The sequence below is a fragment of the Meriones unguiculatus genome, chromosome 2, assembly GCF_030254825.1.
Source record: "Meriones unguiculatus strain TT.TT164.6M chromosome 2, Bangor_MerUng_6.1, whole genome shotgun sequence".
In the NCBI taxonomy this organism is placed as follows: Eukaryota; Metazoa; Chordata; class Mammalia; order Rodentia; family Muridae; genus Meriones; species Meriones unguiculatus.
The window spans coordinates 50,935,953-50,951,884 of NC_083350.1; the positions used below are offsets into that span (position 1 = coordinate 50,935,953).

A 15,932-nucleotide genomic window follows, 5' to 3' on the forward strand; every position below is an offset into this window, starting at 1 on the left:
TTACAGCTTCTCAACCTTATTTATTCAAATAGTTTATTTGACTGAAGGGGGAAGATTATCTAAAAGATGATTAACTGATATCTTTATAAACAAATATCTCCCTCCTCCATAAGGAAAATTTTATAGCAACCATGTAAACCAGTAATTTTACATTTCAAAAGTAAATGAACCAGAATTTTTTAAGTTGGTAGGTATTTTCAGTAAGCTAATTCTCAGGCCCCCCTATAGGTGCTCAGTGTATTATAAATATCCAATAGCATGATAGAATGGTAACTATAAAAATAAATGCTTATGAGATTTAAAAAATTAGCAATGCAAGAAAAGGGGCTCTAACATTTCCTGTAGTAAGTATGCAATGGTTGTTACCTGTTGGGCACACATGTTTTGCCAAAACAAAGAGCAAGACAGTTTCATTTTTCAATGGCAAGGACACTAGCTTATGGTAGACTACAATGTCTGTAGACAAAAAACAGAAGAGAAGAGTTTTATAATAGTAAACTTATGTTTCTTCCTAAACTAAAAATGTAAAGCAGTAAGCAGTATGTTTTCTCACCAAACATGCTGGGATTTTCAGAGATGGAAGAGTTCACAAGTACTTCTCAAAACAAACAATTTAAAGTGAAATAGCACCCAAGTTTCTGAAAAATTACATCCATTGTTTCTCCAAATTCTAATGTTAAAACTTTGGGCAGAAATTGAATTATTATTCTATATTCACGCAATGCTTTGTGATGGAAATAGAATGGAAATTTTTTACTCTACTCCTCCGTGTTACAAAAATTTTAAACAACAGTTATGTATATGTAAGGGAAAATACTACTAAAATGTAAATTCTAACACAAAAGTTTTTAATTATGAAAACTTTGTTTGCAAATCTATTTAGACAAAGATTAAATTAATTATTTATGGCACACAAATGACTAAAAATTAAACTTTTATATAAAAATAAAATAGTTGCAATCCAACAGAAAGAAAAAAAAAGAGTTGATGAACTGTTGTAAAAATACTGATATGCAGTCCTAAAATAATATATTAATAAATAGTTTAGGCCAGGCTTGGTGGCTCACACCTTTAATCCCAGCTCTTGGGAGGCAGAGAACAGCAGAGGTCTTTGTGTTTCAGGCCAGCTGGTTTACATAAGGATTCCCAAGGTAACAAAGGCTATACAGTAAGACCCTGTCTCAAAACTGACAAAATTAAAAAGAAAAAAATTAAAAGCAATGTCTTACAATTTGTTGCAATAATATGCCCTAGATTAAGTCTCAGGCTAACAATTTATTTTGAAAATATATTACGGGCAGATTGTGGTCTCTCCTGCCCGTAAATCAGCACTGGGGGGGGGGGGGGAACGGGACTAAGACAGGAGGATTCAGAGTTTGAGGCCAACCTAGGAATCTAGTGATATCAAAGCTAACCTGGCATGACTCAGACGAAGGAAGGAAGGAAGGAAGGAAGGAAGGAAGGAAGGAAGGAAGGAAGAAGGATTGGCTTAACAGAAAGAATTCTTGTTATGCAAGCATGAGGGCCTGACTTCAAATCCCAAGAATCCATGAGCCACATATGCTCCCGAATACCTGTAACCCCAAGTGTGCGGTGGGGGAGAGGGTTAAGGGCATAGCTGGGGCTTGCTCACTGCTCACCTAGCTGCTCACCTGCTTGATGTCAAGGGGATAAAGCAGAGAGTATAGAGCCTCCTTCTCCACCCTCTATGAGCAGGACCACATTCCCCCCCACACATACACTACACACATAGACTGTAAGTCCACAAGAGGCTTGAATATATTTTAAGTTGAGAAAGAAGGTTGTTGAGTGTATTAATAAAACCTTCCACGGATTAACAGCGACTGTAAGTCATACACAGTGCACATGCATATCCAAAAATGTAGATTTTTTTTTAAAGATGTACTTATTTTCATATGTTTGTTTGGTTTTTTTGTTTTGTTTTTTTGTTTGTTTTTTTTTTTTGGTTTGTTTTTGTTTTTGTTTTTGTTTTGCCTATGTGTAAGTATGTGTACCGTGTGCCCTTGGAAGCCAGAAGGTGTTGGCTCCCCTGGAACCAAAGTTGGGAATGATTATGAGCCATCATGAGGGTAGAGGGAATTGAAGTCAAACCCTCTGCAAGAACAGCCACTGAGCCAGTTTCTCCAATCCCTTAAATACAGCTAAAAAAAAAAAAAAAGCTTTGTACTTTAAAGAGTAGGAAATGGTACAGCTTTAAAAGTTAGCTATGAATTCGGTAGGTTAGTTGTGTGTGTGACGACTGATTCTTAAAAGCTAGAACAACCACGGGGGAAGCCTTCAAAGATTCGATGTTAAAGAATTCAGAGAAAAGCTGCAGTGAGCAAGGTTTAGGAACTCACGTTCTCTGCAGAGCTGGGGCCCTGAGGCAGGCTGGGGCTGAAGGCCATGAGGTCGGTCTTGGGCGGGCCCTCTCCAGAGCACACCCTCTGTCTTCTCTGCTGCGAGTAGGACCAGGTGCCCACCTCGCTGGAGCACACCAGCACGGGCTTCCCCGGCCCGCACGCGCCCTCCGTGGGCGCCGCTGAGCAGCGCAGCGCAGTGTAGAGCAGCAGCGTGAGCACCAGCAGGCTGGACACCGCGCAGATGGCGACGATCAGGTACACGTTGACGGTCACGAGCGTGGACTCTGAGCCAGAGGTTCCAACCAACACCCTGGATGAGAGCTTTGGCGTCTGGCCGTTCTCCACTAGAGACACCAGAAAGGTGGCGGTGGCCGTCAGCGCGGGCTCGCCATGGTCCTTCACCAGCACCAACAGGCGCTGGCGCGGCGCGTCCGCTTCATCCAGAGCTCGAGCGGTGCTGATCTCACCCGTGTACAACCCCACGCGGAACGGGCTGCGCGCAGCACCCGCCGCTGGCTGTAACTCATACGACAGCCACGCGTTGTAGCCAGAGTCCGCGTCCACAGCGCGCACCTTCGCGACCACGTGGCCCGGACTCACGGACCGGGACAACAGCTCAATAGTCCCTCCACCCTGAGGCCCCAGCAGCGCGGGCGCGTTGTCGTTCTCGTCCAGCACGAACACCTGCAGGGTGGCATTGCTGCCCAGCGCTGGCACACCAGCGTCCCGCGCGCTCACCTGGAACTGCAGCAGCTCCAGCTCCTCGTGGTCCAGGGGCTGCAGCGCGAACACCCGGCCGCTCTCCGCGTGCACGGACACGTAGCTCGACAGCCAGCGCTCGCCCACGCGCCGCTCCACCAGCGAGTAGGACACCAGCGCGTTCTCCTGCGCGTCCGCGTCCGCCGCCGACACCGTGAAGATGTGCGCGCCCGGCGGGTTGTTCTCCCTCACGAACACCGTGTACTCGGGCTGCGCGAACGCGGGCGCGTGGTCGTTCACGTCGGCCACCTCCACGGACACGCTGGCGGTGGCCCCCAGCGGGGGGGAGCCCCCGTCGCGCGCGGTCACCACCACCTCATAGGCCGCTGTGCTCTCGCGGTCCAGGGCGCTGTCCAGCACCAGCGAATAGTAGTTCTTGAAGGTGGACACCAGCCTGAAGGGCACCTGAGGACTCAGGGAGCAGCTCACCTGCCCGTTGGCTCCGGAGTCCCGGTCGGACACGCTGATCAGGGCGATGACGGTGCCCAGCGGAGCGTCCTCTTTGATGGGCAAAAAAAGTGAGGTTATGGCCATCTGCGGCACATTATCATTTACATCCACGAGTTTCACTATAACTTTGCAGTGTCCTGTTAACGGGAATGTACTTCTGTCCACGGCGTCAATATTAATTTCATATACTTTGCAGTCTTCGTAATCCAGCGCTTCCTTGACTTTTATTTCTCCACTGGTAGAATCTATTGTAAATTTAGATTTTACATCGTCAAGAACGAGATTACTGAAGAAATACAGTATTTCCTTATTGAGTCCCTCATCCGCATCTGAAGCGTTGAGTTTAATTACTAATGTCTCTTTGGGTGTGTTTTCCATTAATCTAACGTTATAAATAGATTTATCGAACTCCGGAGCGTTATCATTTGCATCCAACACGTCAATCAGTAACTGGACAGTCCCTGTCAGTTGAGGTTTCCCGCCATCGATTGCAATTAGTAACAAACGGTGTTCTTGGGTTTCTTCTCTGTCTAAGGGCTTCTTCAAAACTAGCTCTAAAACGTTTGTTTCTTCCTCGTTTCTTTTAACATACAAGTCAAAATATTCGTTAGGGTTTACCTTATAGCTCAAGGCTGCATTGGCTCCTATATCCAAGTCAGATGCGCCCTCTACCGGAAACCGCGAGTCTGGCAGTCTTGACTCTAAAATGAGTAATCTTTGTTCAGGTCGGGAGAACCGCGGCGGGTTGTCGTTAATGTCCCTCACCTCCACCTCCACGTGGAAAACCTGCAGCGGACGGTCCACGATCACCTCCAGGTGGATGCTGCACTCCGCGCTCCGCCCGCACAGCTCCTCCCGGTCGATCCGAGAATTCACGAACAGAATGCCATTCTGCAGATTCACCTCCAGAAGGTCCCCGCGGTCCTTGGACGCCACCCTGAACAGGCGGGGCACCAGCTCCGCCAGCTCCAGCCCCAGGTCCTGCGCGATGCGGCCCACGAAGGTGCCGTGCTTGGCCTCCTCGGGGACGGAGTAGTGGAGCTGGCCGCTGCCTGCCTCCCAGGCTGCCAGGAGCACAAAGGAGATCAGCAGGCGCCGAAATCCTGGACTTCCTCGCTGGGAATATACCATTGCAATCTTGTTCAGCTTCTCCAGTCTTTATTGCAGCGCCACACAAAATTCCTCGCAAACTTAGCTCCAAGATACTATAGATTTGATTTCCTCGCTTTCCTGAGCTTCTGTAGCAGAGACTAAAATGGAAGATTCTTTTCCTAAGTAAAACGTACTCTCCGTATGCTTTTGACGTTGGAAGAGGAAAAGATCATCTTGTGGTGTCTAGCGACACCATGTGGATAAAAGGGTAAGTTCCTTATTTTGTTCCGTTTTTATTCACTTACCTTTTATTAGTGAAATTATTTCTCAGTATTACTCAGTTCCAGTTACACGTTTTCTATGCCTGCGTATGTCCGTGTTCTCTGAGTAGATGTCACTTTTTTAACCAGGCCCCTGTATTTGTTTCATTGCTTCACGATCCCTCAGATGTTCTGCTGACGGTCTCCCGATTGGATTTGACTTTATAAATGCAATCTAAAGTAAATCATCAGTACGAGTGTTCCACCGCAGGTGAATACATCTTCAGTAAAGACATTCCCAAATGATTTGTGGGTTTTTTATTTTATTTATAGAGTAGTTTACACTGAAACTGATCAAATAACTTTCAAGTTATAATTTTCAATAGTTACTGTTGTTTAAGTGTCCTTTCAATATTTAGGGATAGCCCTTTTTTTTTTTTTTTTTTTTTTTTTAGTTTGTCTGTATTAACTTAATGAACATGTATTTTCTCGATATTACTTGAACGGAATATTCTAAATTTAATGTTTACTACTGGTGATTTATTGATGCTATCTTCAAGAACAATTAAAACTTTGGATGTGAAACTAACTGGGGTTCCTTTTTTGAAATATATTCAAAGTAATGAACATTTACTCCTTTAATTCTTTCAGCACCTAATAATTTTTATGCAGTATTACTGTAATGTGGAGACTTTAATTGTCCAGATGTCATACAATTTTAGTAAGCAACTTGACACCTATTTTCAGGATATGGCATTTACTTAGCAATTATTTGAGTTGCTATTACTGTGTAAACTGTGTAATCACATACCTTACATTTATCCAACAACTCAGAATCTTAATATTAAAATTCAGTGTGCCACAAAAATATTTAGGCTCCATTTAAAGTAATGGTATAACCCAATGAAGAAAAGGCATTCTTGACATGGAAAATATTTATTTTCATTTTTATACAGACATAGGCAAAATAACCTCTTATCATTTGACTTATCTTTGCAGCTGTTATGATCTGTACTTGTTTGTAGTTGACCCTTAATTTGAGGATTGTGTTCCCAGTCATAACTTTCTTAATACCACAGAAGGCACAGGAAAGTGCCTTTAGAATTTTTAAGCCATTCTTTCAGTCAGATATTAAAGAGTACTTTCTTGGCTGGCCTAACTCACTGTTTTTTTTTTTCCTTAGAAACTTTAGTTATAACCAGGAGTGATTGAACATGCTTTAATCCCAGCACTCTGTGATTCATTTTACTTTGTTTTGTCCTATAAAGCAGAATAAAAGTAATGAATATGAGATATAAAGTTTAAGTGGTCAGAACACTTATAATTACAAACAGTATAGAAGCAAAACAAAGAAGAGAAATTAATGTCTATTTCAACCCAATCTCTCACATTAATGAAATGTGTATTTTCTAAATGTAATTCAAACAAATATTTAAGTAGATTATCCTTCTCTAAAAAATATTATTCAGGACAACTTTAATTTTTCATGTACAATGTCTAGAATTCAACTTAATATTATCAGACTTAATAAGAAGGTTATGAGAAGAAAGAGATAACCTGACAGATGATTCAATGACATGAGATCACAAACAACCATAATTATTGTGTTAATTAAACTCATAAAAAGTAGAGAATTTCAGTAAAAAAAAAAAGTCTCTAATTTCTTAAAAAGTAAAACAAGGTTCTAAACCTGAAAAGGCACTGACAGAAGTGAGGAATTCAGTTGATTAGTTTGAGTGGTACCCAAAACTAATAAGACAAGAACCAGGCGTGGTGGGGCATGCCTTTAATCCCAGCACTTGGGAGGTAGAGGAAGGCAGATCCTAGAGATCAAGGCCAGCCTGCCTACAGAGCAAGCTTCAGGACAGCCACAATTATACAAAAAAACTCTATCTGAAAAAGAAAAAGAAGAGGAGGAGGAGAATGAAAATTACTAAGTAAGAAAATTGCAATAGCATAAGTATCATGCAGCAAAGAGCTTAAGTCATGTAAAAGCACAATTGGATATAAAATCTATAAAGTATGTGGTGAAAGATTTAACATATGTACACTGTGATTCTCAGAATAAGAGGGTAACATAAAATAGAAGCAATATTTGAAAGAATACTAATAATTAATATTTTAAATAGATAAAGTATCAACTAACAGATGTAAAATGTTGTGATGAATTCAAGGAAGATTTTTGAGAAGTAAGCCAAAGCTAATCAGGTAATAGTAAGGTTGTTGACAATTTTAAAACAAACAAAAAATATTAAAGGAGCTAAAATTGTTCACAAAATCTCAATAATAAATTTGGTAGCCACCTTCTCATGAGAGGACTACAGAAAGTTATCTTGAAAGTGATGGGGAAAATAAATTCCAACTCAGCATTAAATACCTAACAAAACTATTTATCAAAGATGGCATTGAAATACTACATCTGAATATTCAAAAACATAGGGGCTTCTTCACTATCAGACCATAGGAAAAGAAATGTTCAAGAACTTTCTCAGAAGAAAAATGAACTCAGCATGAAACATGAGTATCAATGGGTATTAACGGTACAGAAGTGAGAATTGTATGTCTAGGATCCATCGATAATTCAGAAGCACATGTGTAATATAAATTCAGGAGCAGGTATATGGAATGATTTCCTAAAGTCCCAGCATTCTCTCAACATTACAAGTGTGGGTTTAGGCTTTAATAGCCAAGAGCGTGCATGATAATCCCTAGAAAGTGGAAGAGAAAATAAAAAGAATCTATGACTTTAAATCACACATCAGAGCTACAGACATCATCAAGATGATGTCATATGAAGTCCCAGAACCTTCTTTCCTTAAAAAAAAAAAAAAAAAAAAGCATGGTTGGATACCATAAAAAGCTAAAATGATACGCTCAGGATGCGAGGCTAAGCACTGCACTCAGGGTCAGCAGCTTTCGACCCAGAGAAGAGCATGTCTGATTGCATGCGGGTTGATGCCCCAGGTCCCACCTCTGAGAAAAAGGTATCTGACGGGTCTGATGCTCTTTAGGTTGATGACACCTAAATGAACATCAGTACAAAGTCCCAATTTATTTCTAATATCAGAGATCAGACCTCTACTCTTGCCTGATGCATCTAAAACAAAAAGGGGGAACTGTAGAGAGCTGCGGAATGCTATGCCTTAAAGATGGAGCTGGTTTCCGCCTTCCACCTTCCCGATGGTGAGTGCTCTCTGTCACGAACAACTCCACATTTGGCTAAGGCCGAGGATCTGGCTTGCTTCCATGTATGTGGACCTATCTGCATTGCCCCCGTGGCACGCCTGGGTTGGCTACCCAGAGGCTATTTAAGCTGTGGGCTGGCTTTCCCCAGGGTCAGATGATTGTTCAAGGTTCCTGAATAAACTGCATTGAAAAAAAAAAGCACATTGTCAAGAAGAACACAGCCCTGTTCCAGTTGTAAGCTTCTGCACTTCAGACAAGCCCAAAACTCTCCTTTCAAAGCAGGCAAGAAATACAGGGAACTTCTCATATTCTTTTCTCCAGAACATTCCCACTCAGTTTGGAGGAAGCAACAGCTTCTAGCTTCTCTCCAGGGAATGCTGAAGAGTTGATGATGCATTCTACCTAGTAACATTTTAGAGTGCAGAGCACTACCCAAAGGCTTGGTTTCTGCCTCACTGCTTCTGGTACAAATGGAAGCCAACATTCTAGGATTAGTGAGGGCAGCCAGCTGCAGTTATGCTACAGGCCCTGCAACTCCACAGACAGAAGCTGCCTCACCCTAGCAGCCACACCCTCATAAGGAAATGAGAACAGTGGGACAGGGGGCCTATTATATGGCTTCTTGAAGGGCAGACCAAAAATTCTTTTCTGTCTCACCTGAATCAGCACACTGAGAGAACACAGCAGATCCTAAATGCCTGAAAACTACTCAGAAGAAAAAAAAAAAGAGGCAGGCATCCAGGTGTGCGTACACAACTTTAATCCCAGCACTTGAGGGACAGAGGTAGGAGGGTCTCCGTGATTTCCAGGCCAGCCAGGGCTTCATAGTGAGACCCTGTGTGGAAAGAGGAAAGACATGAGCAGACACTATTACTCCGAGGTATCTGCAGTGCAGTGAACAGACACTAAAGGGAGCAGAGTTTATGAGCCCCTGAAAGAAAAGAGTCAGTGGATCACTCCTGCTAGGACTTTATGCATAAAACTACAAAGAACATACATCTGCCCGAATGGCTTGAAGGAGCCCAGATTCTTAGACAATTGACAATGAGGGTCTTTCTCTGTACAGAGGTAGGCCAGAAGATTAGGAGAGGTGGCTGGGGTTTTGTTTGTTTGCTTGTTTACAAATAAGGGAACGTGGACACCACATAAGAGAAAAAAAAAGCATGGGAGCAGCACACAAAGAATTTGTTATCTCAGAAACCAACAGTAAAGACATAGAGGCAAATGAATTCTGACAGTGTTTAAACAAACGAACACAAAATGCCCAATGAGCTCAAAAAAATAAGAAACAACAAGAGAAAAAGAATTTCAATAGAAATGGAGTTCTTAACCAACTACACAGAAATTTTGGAGCTGAAGAATACAGCAATTGACTGAAAGTGTCACTAGAGCAAACCAATGGCATACATGACCAAGCAGAAGAAACAGTGGCCTCAAGGATGGGGTAATTTGGAATTGCTCAGGAAGGCAGTCAGAGCTAAGATGGAACTCTAAAGAATGAAGAACTAAGAGTCTTAATGGGATTGTTTTTTTAAACTGTGAGCCAATGTGTGCACTGTGCTATTCACAGGAAAGAACAAGCAGAGACCTGAGTGAAATTACGACTTGATTTTTTTTTGGGGGGGGAGTCTGTTTTTTGTTTTTGAGACATGGTTTTTCTGTGTAGCTTTGGCTGTCCTAAACTCGCTTTGGAGACCAAGCTGGCTTTGAACTCACAGAGATCCACCTGCGTCTGCCTCCCCAAGTACTGGGATTACAGCACTTGGGATGAGTGAGCCAGGCTGTGAAACTATTACTTGGACCCTCTAAATCGGATGAAATAGATAGCCAGAACTGAGAACCCTAACATAGTTCAGACAGGTGAACTAAGTGAAGCCACATCTACAAACCAACTGTCAAGAGTCAACAATGAAGAGAGGAGTTTGACCCAGAAAGGAAAACGTGAGTCATCATATACAAGGAAACACTGATAAAGTTATCGGCGGATTTTTTTTTCAGCAGAAAACTTGCATGCTAAAAGATATATTCAAACTCCCGAAGGAAAACGATCACCAAGAATCCCATATCCAGTAAAATAAGTAAATAAATATAAGATTGTGAGGAAAGTGATAACAAAACACTTATGAGAACATAAGTCAAAGACAATGTTAAAACTAACCTTTCCGGGGGACTCTCCTGCGGGCTGCAATTGATCCTCTCTGTCCCTTGAATCAGATAAACTGGGGCTGAAGGCCATGAGGTCAGCCTTGGGTGGATACTCCCCAGAGCACACCCTCTGCCTCCTCTGCTGCGAGTAGGACCAGCTCCCCACCGCACTGGAGCACACCAGCACGGGCTTCCCCGGAGCACAGGCTCCCTCGGTGGGCGCCGCTGAGCAGCGCAGCGCGGTGTACAGCAGCAGCGTGAGCACCAGCAGGCTGGACACCGCGCAGATGGCGACGATCAGGTACACGTTGACGGTCAGCAGCGGCGCCTCCGAGTTTATGACACTCGTGGACACCCTCGATGGAGCCTTCGGTACCTGGCCATTCTCCACCAGCGACACCAACACTGTGGCAGTAACCGTCATTGCTGGATCGCCATGATCCTTCACCAGCACCAAAAGGCGCTGGCGCGGCGGATCTGCCTCGTCCAGGACGCGCGTAGTACTGATCTCGCCTGTGTACAGACCCACGCGAAATAGGCTACGGGAATTGCCTGACGATGGCTGAAGCTCATAAGACAGCCACGCGTTATAGCCGGAGTCCGCGTCCACTGCGCGCACCTTGGCCACCACATGGCCCGCACCCACTGACCGTGCCACCAGCCGGCTCACCACTCCCCCAGAGACTCCCGCCTCAGAGTCCAGCAGCGCGGGCGCGTTGTCGTTCTCGTCCAGCACGAACACCTGCAGGGTGGCATTGCTGCCCAGCGCTGGCACACCAGCGTCCCGCGCGCTCACCTGGAACTGCAGCAGCTCCAGCTCCTCGTGGTCCAGGGGCTGCAGCGCGAACACCCGGCCGCTCTCCGCGTGCACGGACACGTAGCTCGACAGCCAGCGCTCGCCCACGCGCCGCTCCACCAGCGAGTAGGACACCAGCGCGTTCTCCTGCGCGTCCGCGTCCGCCGCCGACACCGTGAAGATGTGCGCGCCCGGCGGGTTGTTCTCCCTCACGAACACCGTGTACTCGGGCTGCGCGAACGCGGGCGCGTGGTCGTTCACGTCGGCCACCTCCACGGACACGCTGGCGGTGGCCCCCAGCGGGGGGGAGCCCCCGTCGCGCGCGGTCACCACCACCTCATAGGCCGCTGTGCTCTCGCGGTCCAGGGCGCTGTCCAGCACCAGCGAATAGTAATTCTTGAAGGTGGACACCAGCCTGAAGGGCACCTGAGGACTCAGGGAGCAGCTCACCTGCCCGTTGGCTCCGGAGTCCAGGTCGGACACGCTGACCAGGGCTATGACGGTGCCCAGCGGAGCGTCCTCTCTGACTGGAAGTGATAGAGATTTGAATTCCAACTCTGGGGTGTTATCATTGATGTCTTCAACTTCTACAATTACTTTACAGTGTCCAGAGAGCGGGAGTTGTCCCTTGTCAGTTCCCTCTATGAGAATTTCATAGGATTTGCATTCTTCAAAGTCAATGTGTCCCTTCACAGTAACCTGTCCTGTGACTGGGTCTATGTGGAACTTGTATTTCACATTTGGTGAAACATCCGTAGAAAATGAGTACATGATATCCCCATTCGCGCCTTCGTCCAGATCTGAGGCATTGACTTTGACTACCATTGTCCCATTTGGGACATTTTCTGGCAATCTTACGGTATACAGGGATCTGTCAAAAACTGGAGCGTTGTCATTGGCATCCAGCACTGTGATGAGTATCTGAACAGTGCCGCTCAGCTCGGGTTTGCCTCCGTCCGTGACAGTGAGCACTAAAAAAATCTCTGGAGTTTCCTCTCGGTCTAAAGATTTCCGTAATACAAGCCCAAGACCTTTTACTCGTTTTTCGTTGGATGGTATTTCCAAAGAAAAATAATCATTGGGACTGAGTCTGTAAGTCAGCACGGCATTGATTCCGGTATCTGCGTCTGAAGCGCCCTCTAGTGGAAACCAAGTGTCAAGCGGCCTTGACTCTGCAATGAACAGATTCTTTTGTGTCGCTGGGAACACGGGCGGGTTGTCGTTAATGTCCCTCACCTCCACCTCCACGTGGAAAACCTGCAGCGGACGGTCCACGATCACCTCCAGGTGGATGCTGCACTCCGCGCTCCGCCCGCACAGCTCCTCCCGGTCGATCCGAGAATTCACGAACAGAATGCCATTCTGCAGATTCACCTCCAGAAGGTCCCCGCGGTCCTTGGACGCCACCCTGAACAGGCGGGGCACCAGCTCCGCCAGCTCCAGCCCCAGGTCCTGCGCGATGCGGCCCACGAAGGTGCCGTGCTTGGCCTCCTCGGGGACGGAGTAGTGGAGCTGGCCGCTGCCTGCCTCCCAGGCTGCCAGGAGCAGGAGCGACAGCAGCAGACGCTGGTATTCCTGGCCACTTCCCCAGGAAAATTCCATCTCAGGTGCACGGTGCTTCGTTCTGATGAGGGATCCTCTCTCAGAGCTAGAAATCTTCTAATCCGTCAGCCCACCGCCGCTGCAGCCTCCATTGTTCAGATTCCGGATGGTGGATTCAGCTTTCCGGGGAGAATGGAAAAGATTTCCCCTTTAGTCTGTCTTCTGTCGGATCTATTTTGCGGTAAAGAGCGACATCACGTGGCTCCAAGCTGTAAGTATGGGTTCCAGGAATCCACACCACTAAAAACTTCTATTCCGGTTTTTCCAAAAAGATTTCCAGCTTTTAAAAAATCTCTAGAGTTGTGTTTTGTAGGTATGCGTTCCGTACCAGTGATTAATTTTGTGTGAACTTTCGTTTTACCAGAACATCAGCTTCTAATACAGCGGAAGTTCTTTTTCGTGTAGGTAGTAAATAGTTATAGAGATTCAGCTGTCAATACAAACTTTGTAAATATGCGGCAATGGGGTGTAGGTTACAGTGACAGATTCCTTGTGAGACATCAAATGGTGGGTTGTTATTGGCAATGACATTCTGTTCATCCTTGAGCTTGCAGTATTGGTTCTGAATCTTGAGATGAACAATGTTTAGGGAACCACTGATTCTGAGAACAAGCCATTGAAAGGGAAGTTTGCATATATTGGTTTAAGAGATTAAAGTCTGTCAACATTCCACAGAATGTGTTCCTGGCATTGCAAAGGACCAGGTGTACATGGGAGATTTAATAAGGAATTTGAAACGTGGCAAATAGCATGTGTGGTAGAATATTTCACATAATTTATTCTAAGTGACTTCACTTCCCATGAGCAAGGGTAGTATTCTCATTTCTTATCTCGTGGTTTATAAATTCCTGGTGCTTTCTTGTGTTCAGAATGCCTAGACGTCTATTTTCTCATAGCGTCTTCATGTATTTTAGTCAAAGAGGATAATTTCCTACCTTCAAGGAAGCATTCATCAACAAACAGTCATACTCATTTTGTCCCTTAGGTAACAGGTTTAGTTAATATATATTATATTCTATATAATATATATTCTTAATTGTGTAATTATAATTAAATATATAATTATATATTATTTAATTCATGATATATATTAACTAAACATTTGTGTAAACTTGCAGGCCATTCTTAAATGAAGTGATAGAGTGTAGGGTTGGCTAGAAAAAGGGAAAGAAAAATTTCTAAGCACTCTACAAACCAATTTAAAAGCTCCCCAAATTATAGGTATTTCATGATTAAAGTAATTTTACAGTTTTTTTAACCCTCTTTGATAACCTGAAGCACCAAGACTGCATTGTTTGATTCATTTATTACTTTAATTACTCACTTGCAACCATTTAAGCATTTGTGCACTCTTTTGAAATAATTATTTTAAAGATAATTATTGTATTTTAATATTAGTGCCTCAGAGGTAGTCAAATAGTGTTTGCTGGTTATCTACCCAACACAGTTGGCTTCATTTTCTTTTCACGTTTGAGACAGGTTTTTATTTAGCTCAGGCTGTACTTGAACTTACAATGTAGCCAAAGTTTAGCTGAAATATCTGGTTCCTCTGCCAGTAGGGCTGGCTTATAGGCATGCACCACCACAGATTTTATGAGGTTCTGGGCATAGATTGAAGAGCATCTTTCATGCTAGGCAAGCACTTTAGCAGCTGAACTGCATCTCCAGCCCAGGTTCTTTCCCTTTAATTTCTTAATGAAATAGTTAATTCAAGTTCCAAAAAAAAAAAAATGGTATCACAATACTTTCCTTTTATACACATACAAAAATCAAGCCAGGAAGTGGTGGCACATGCTTTCAGACCCGGCATTTAGGAGGCAGAAGCAGTTGGATCTCAGAGTTTGAGGCCAGCCTGGTCTACAGAGCAAGTTCCAGGACATCTAGGGGCTACACAGAGAAACCATGTCTCAAAAAAACAAACAAGTAAACAATCCATATGACACTTATGTAAAGAGGATATATTTCAACATAGAAAGCCTGGGTTTGACCTTAATTTTCATGCCAAGTTTGGCCAGGAATGATCTAGATTCATCCAGGGCCTTTCTGAACAACAGAGACTTCCTAACAAATACAGTAATTTCCTATGCAATCTTAACAAAGAAAGAGTGGGTGGAAGTGGCCATCTGAAGACTCCTTTTCCATTTTAAACTCATAAGTTTTTCCTTCATGTTTGTTTAAACCAAAGAAAAGTCAATCAAAATAATTTCAAGCTCCCCTCTCTGGAAAGAGACTCCCTTTCTTTTTCTCTCTCTCAAACAAAGCTAATTTCTGAATTAAAACAGAAATAAGCATACTCTCGCCAAGTACCCAAAGGGTTTTTTTTCCAAATTACCAAAGATGTAAGACACACTGGAAGAAGTCACAAGAAGTGCCTTCCCTTTGTTTTATTTACAGAGCCTGTGGGTGCATAGATAGGCAGTACAACAGAATAGAAACTGATATTTGTGGCATTTGATCTTGATTAACTTGATTTTCAACAATCTTGATGGAAACAAACCTCTGGACATGTTTGTGAGGGATTTCCTAGATTATGTTAATTGAAAGGAGAAGATTGACCCTGGGTGTGGGCAACACCATTCCACAGCTGGAGACTTGCTTTGAATAAAAAGCAGGAACCAAAGGAGAACCAGCATTCATCACTCTCTGACTCCTAAGACAGGACAAGCCTACCTGCTGCCAAGAATTCTCTGTCATGATGGACAGTAGTTCCCTAGAACTGTGAGTCAAAATAAACCTTCCTTTCTTTATTTTATTATGAATTTGTCACCACAACAAGGGAAATAGCTAATGCAATATTCATTTGAAATAAATACATATTAAATATTCATCTTGGGGACCATTGAGATGGATTGGTAGGTAAAAAGCACTAGCCATGCAAATGTGGCAATCAAGTTTGATCCCCAGAACACACAAAGGAAGGATCATGTCAACTCCACAGCTTGTCCTCTGACTTCTATATATGTGACACACACATTCATTAATTAATTAGTTACTTACTCATCTTTTATAGCAAAAATACATGTCTAAAGAGAAAAACCCTTAAAACACTTCAAACCACCATTGCCCAATTTCAAGATCAACTTGGGCTCTTTCAAATGCTACCTCAAAAACTTTCAAAAAAAAACATTTTAAAAGTCTTCTTAAGCAAGAATTTCAAAAGGAGCTGGATTAGAAGACTGAAGTCCTGCATCTGAGGAACAAGGACTCTGTGACAAGATTCTAGAACAATGATTCTGTAACCTACCACAGGACGATAACAAACTGATAAAATAACTATTG

At 43.8% G+C, this 15,932-nt stretch overlaps 1 protein-coding gene and 1 long non-coding RNA gene across 6 annotated transcripts in view; one reads left to right on the forward strand and one right to left on the reverse strand.

Moving 5' to 3' along the window:
• The window catches only part of LOC110543938 (protocadherin alpha-C2), a 221,863-nt gene that overhangs the window by 187,060 nt on the left and 18,871 nt on the right, over positions 1 to 15,932 (reverse strand). The window contains exon 1 of one of the 5 annotated variants that reach the window (XM_060377408.1): positions 10,269 to 12,776. The exons of 3 other annotated variants lie outside the window; for them this stretch is intronic. In XM_060377408.1, coding sequence (XP_060233391.1) covers positions 10,269 to 12,653 — 2,385 coding nt within the window. In that variant the 5' untranslated portion in view covers positions 12,654 to 12,776. Of the gene's footprint in view, positions 1 to 2,360; positions 4,839 to 10,268; positions 12,777 to 15,932 lie in introns of those variants that run through there. One more of the 5 variants, XM_060377414.1, reaches the window with a different exon arrangement.
• LOC132652337 (uncharacterized) overlaps positions 4,795 to 15,932 on the forward strand; it is an 83,256-nt gene continuing 72,118 nt past the window's right edge. The window contains exon 1 of the long non-coding RNA XR_009589836.1: positions 4,795 to 4,932. This is a non-coding gene — a long non-coding RNA (uncharacterized LOC132652337). The remainder of the gene's footprint in view (positions 4,933 to 15,932) is intronic.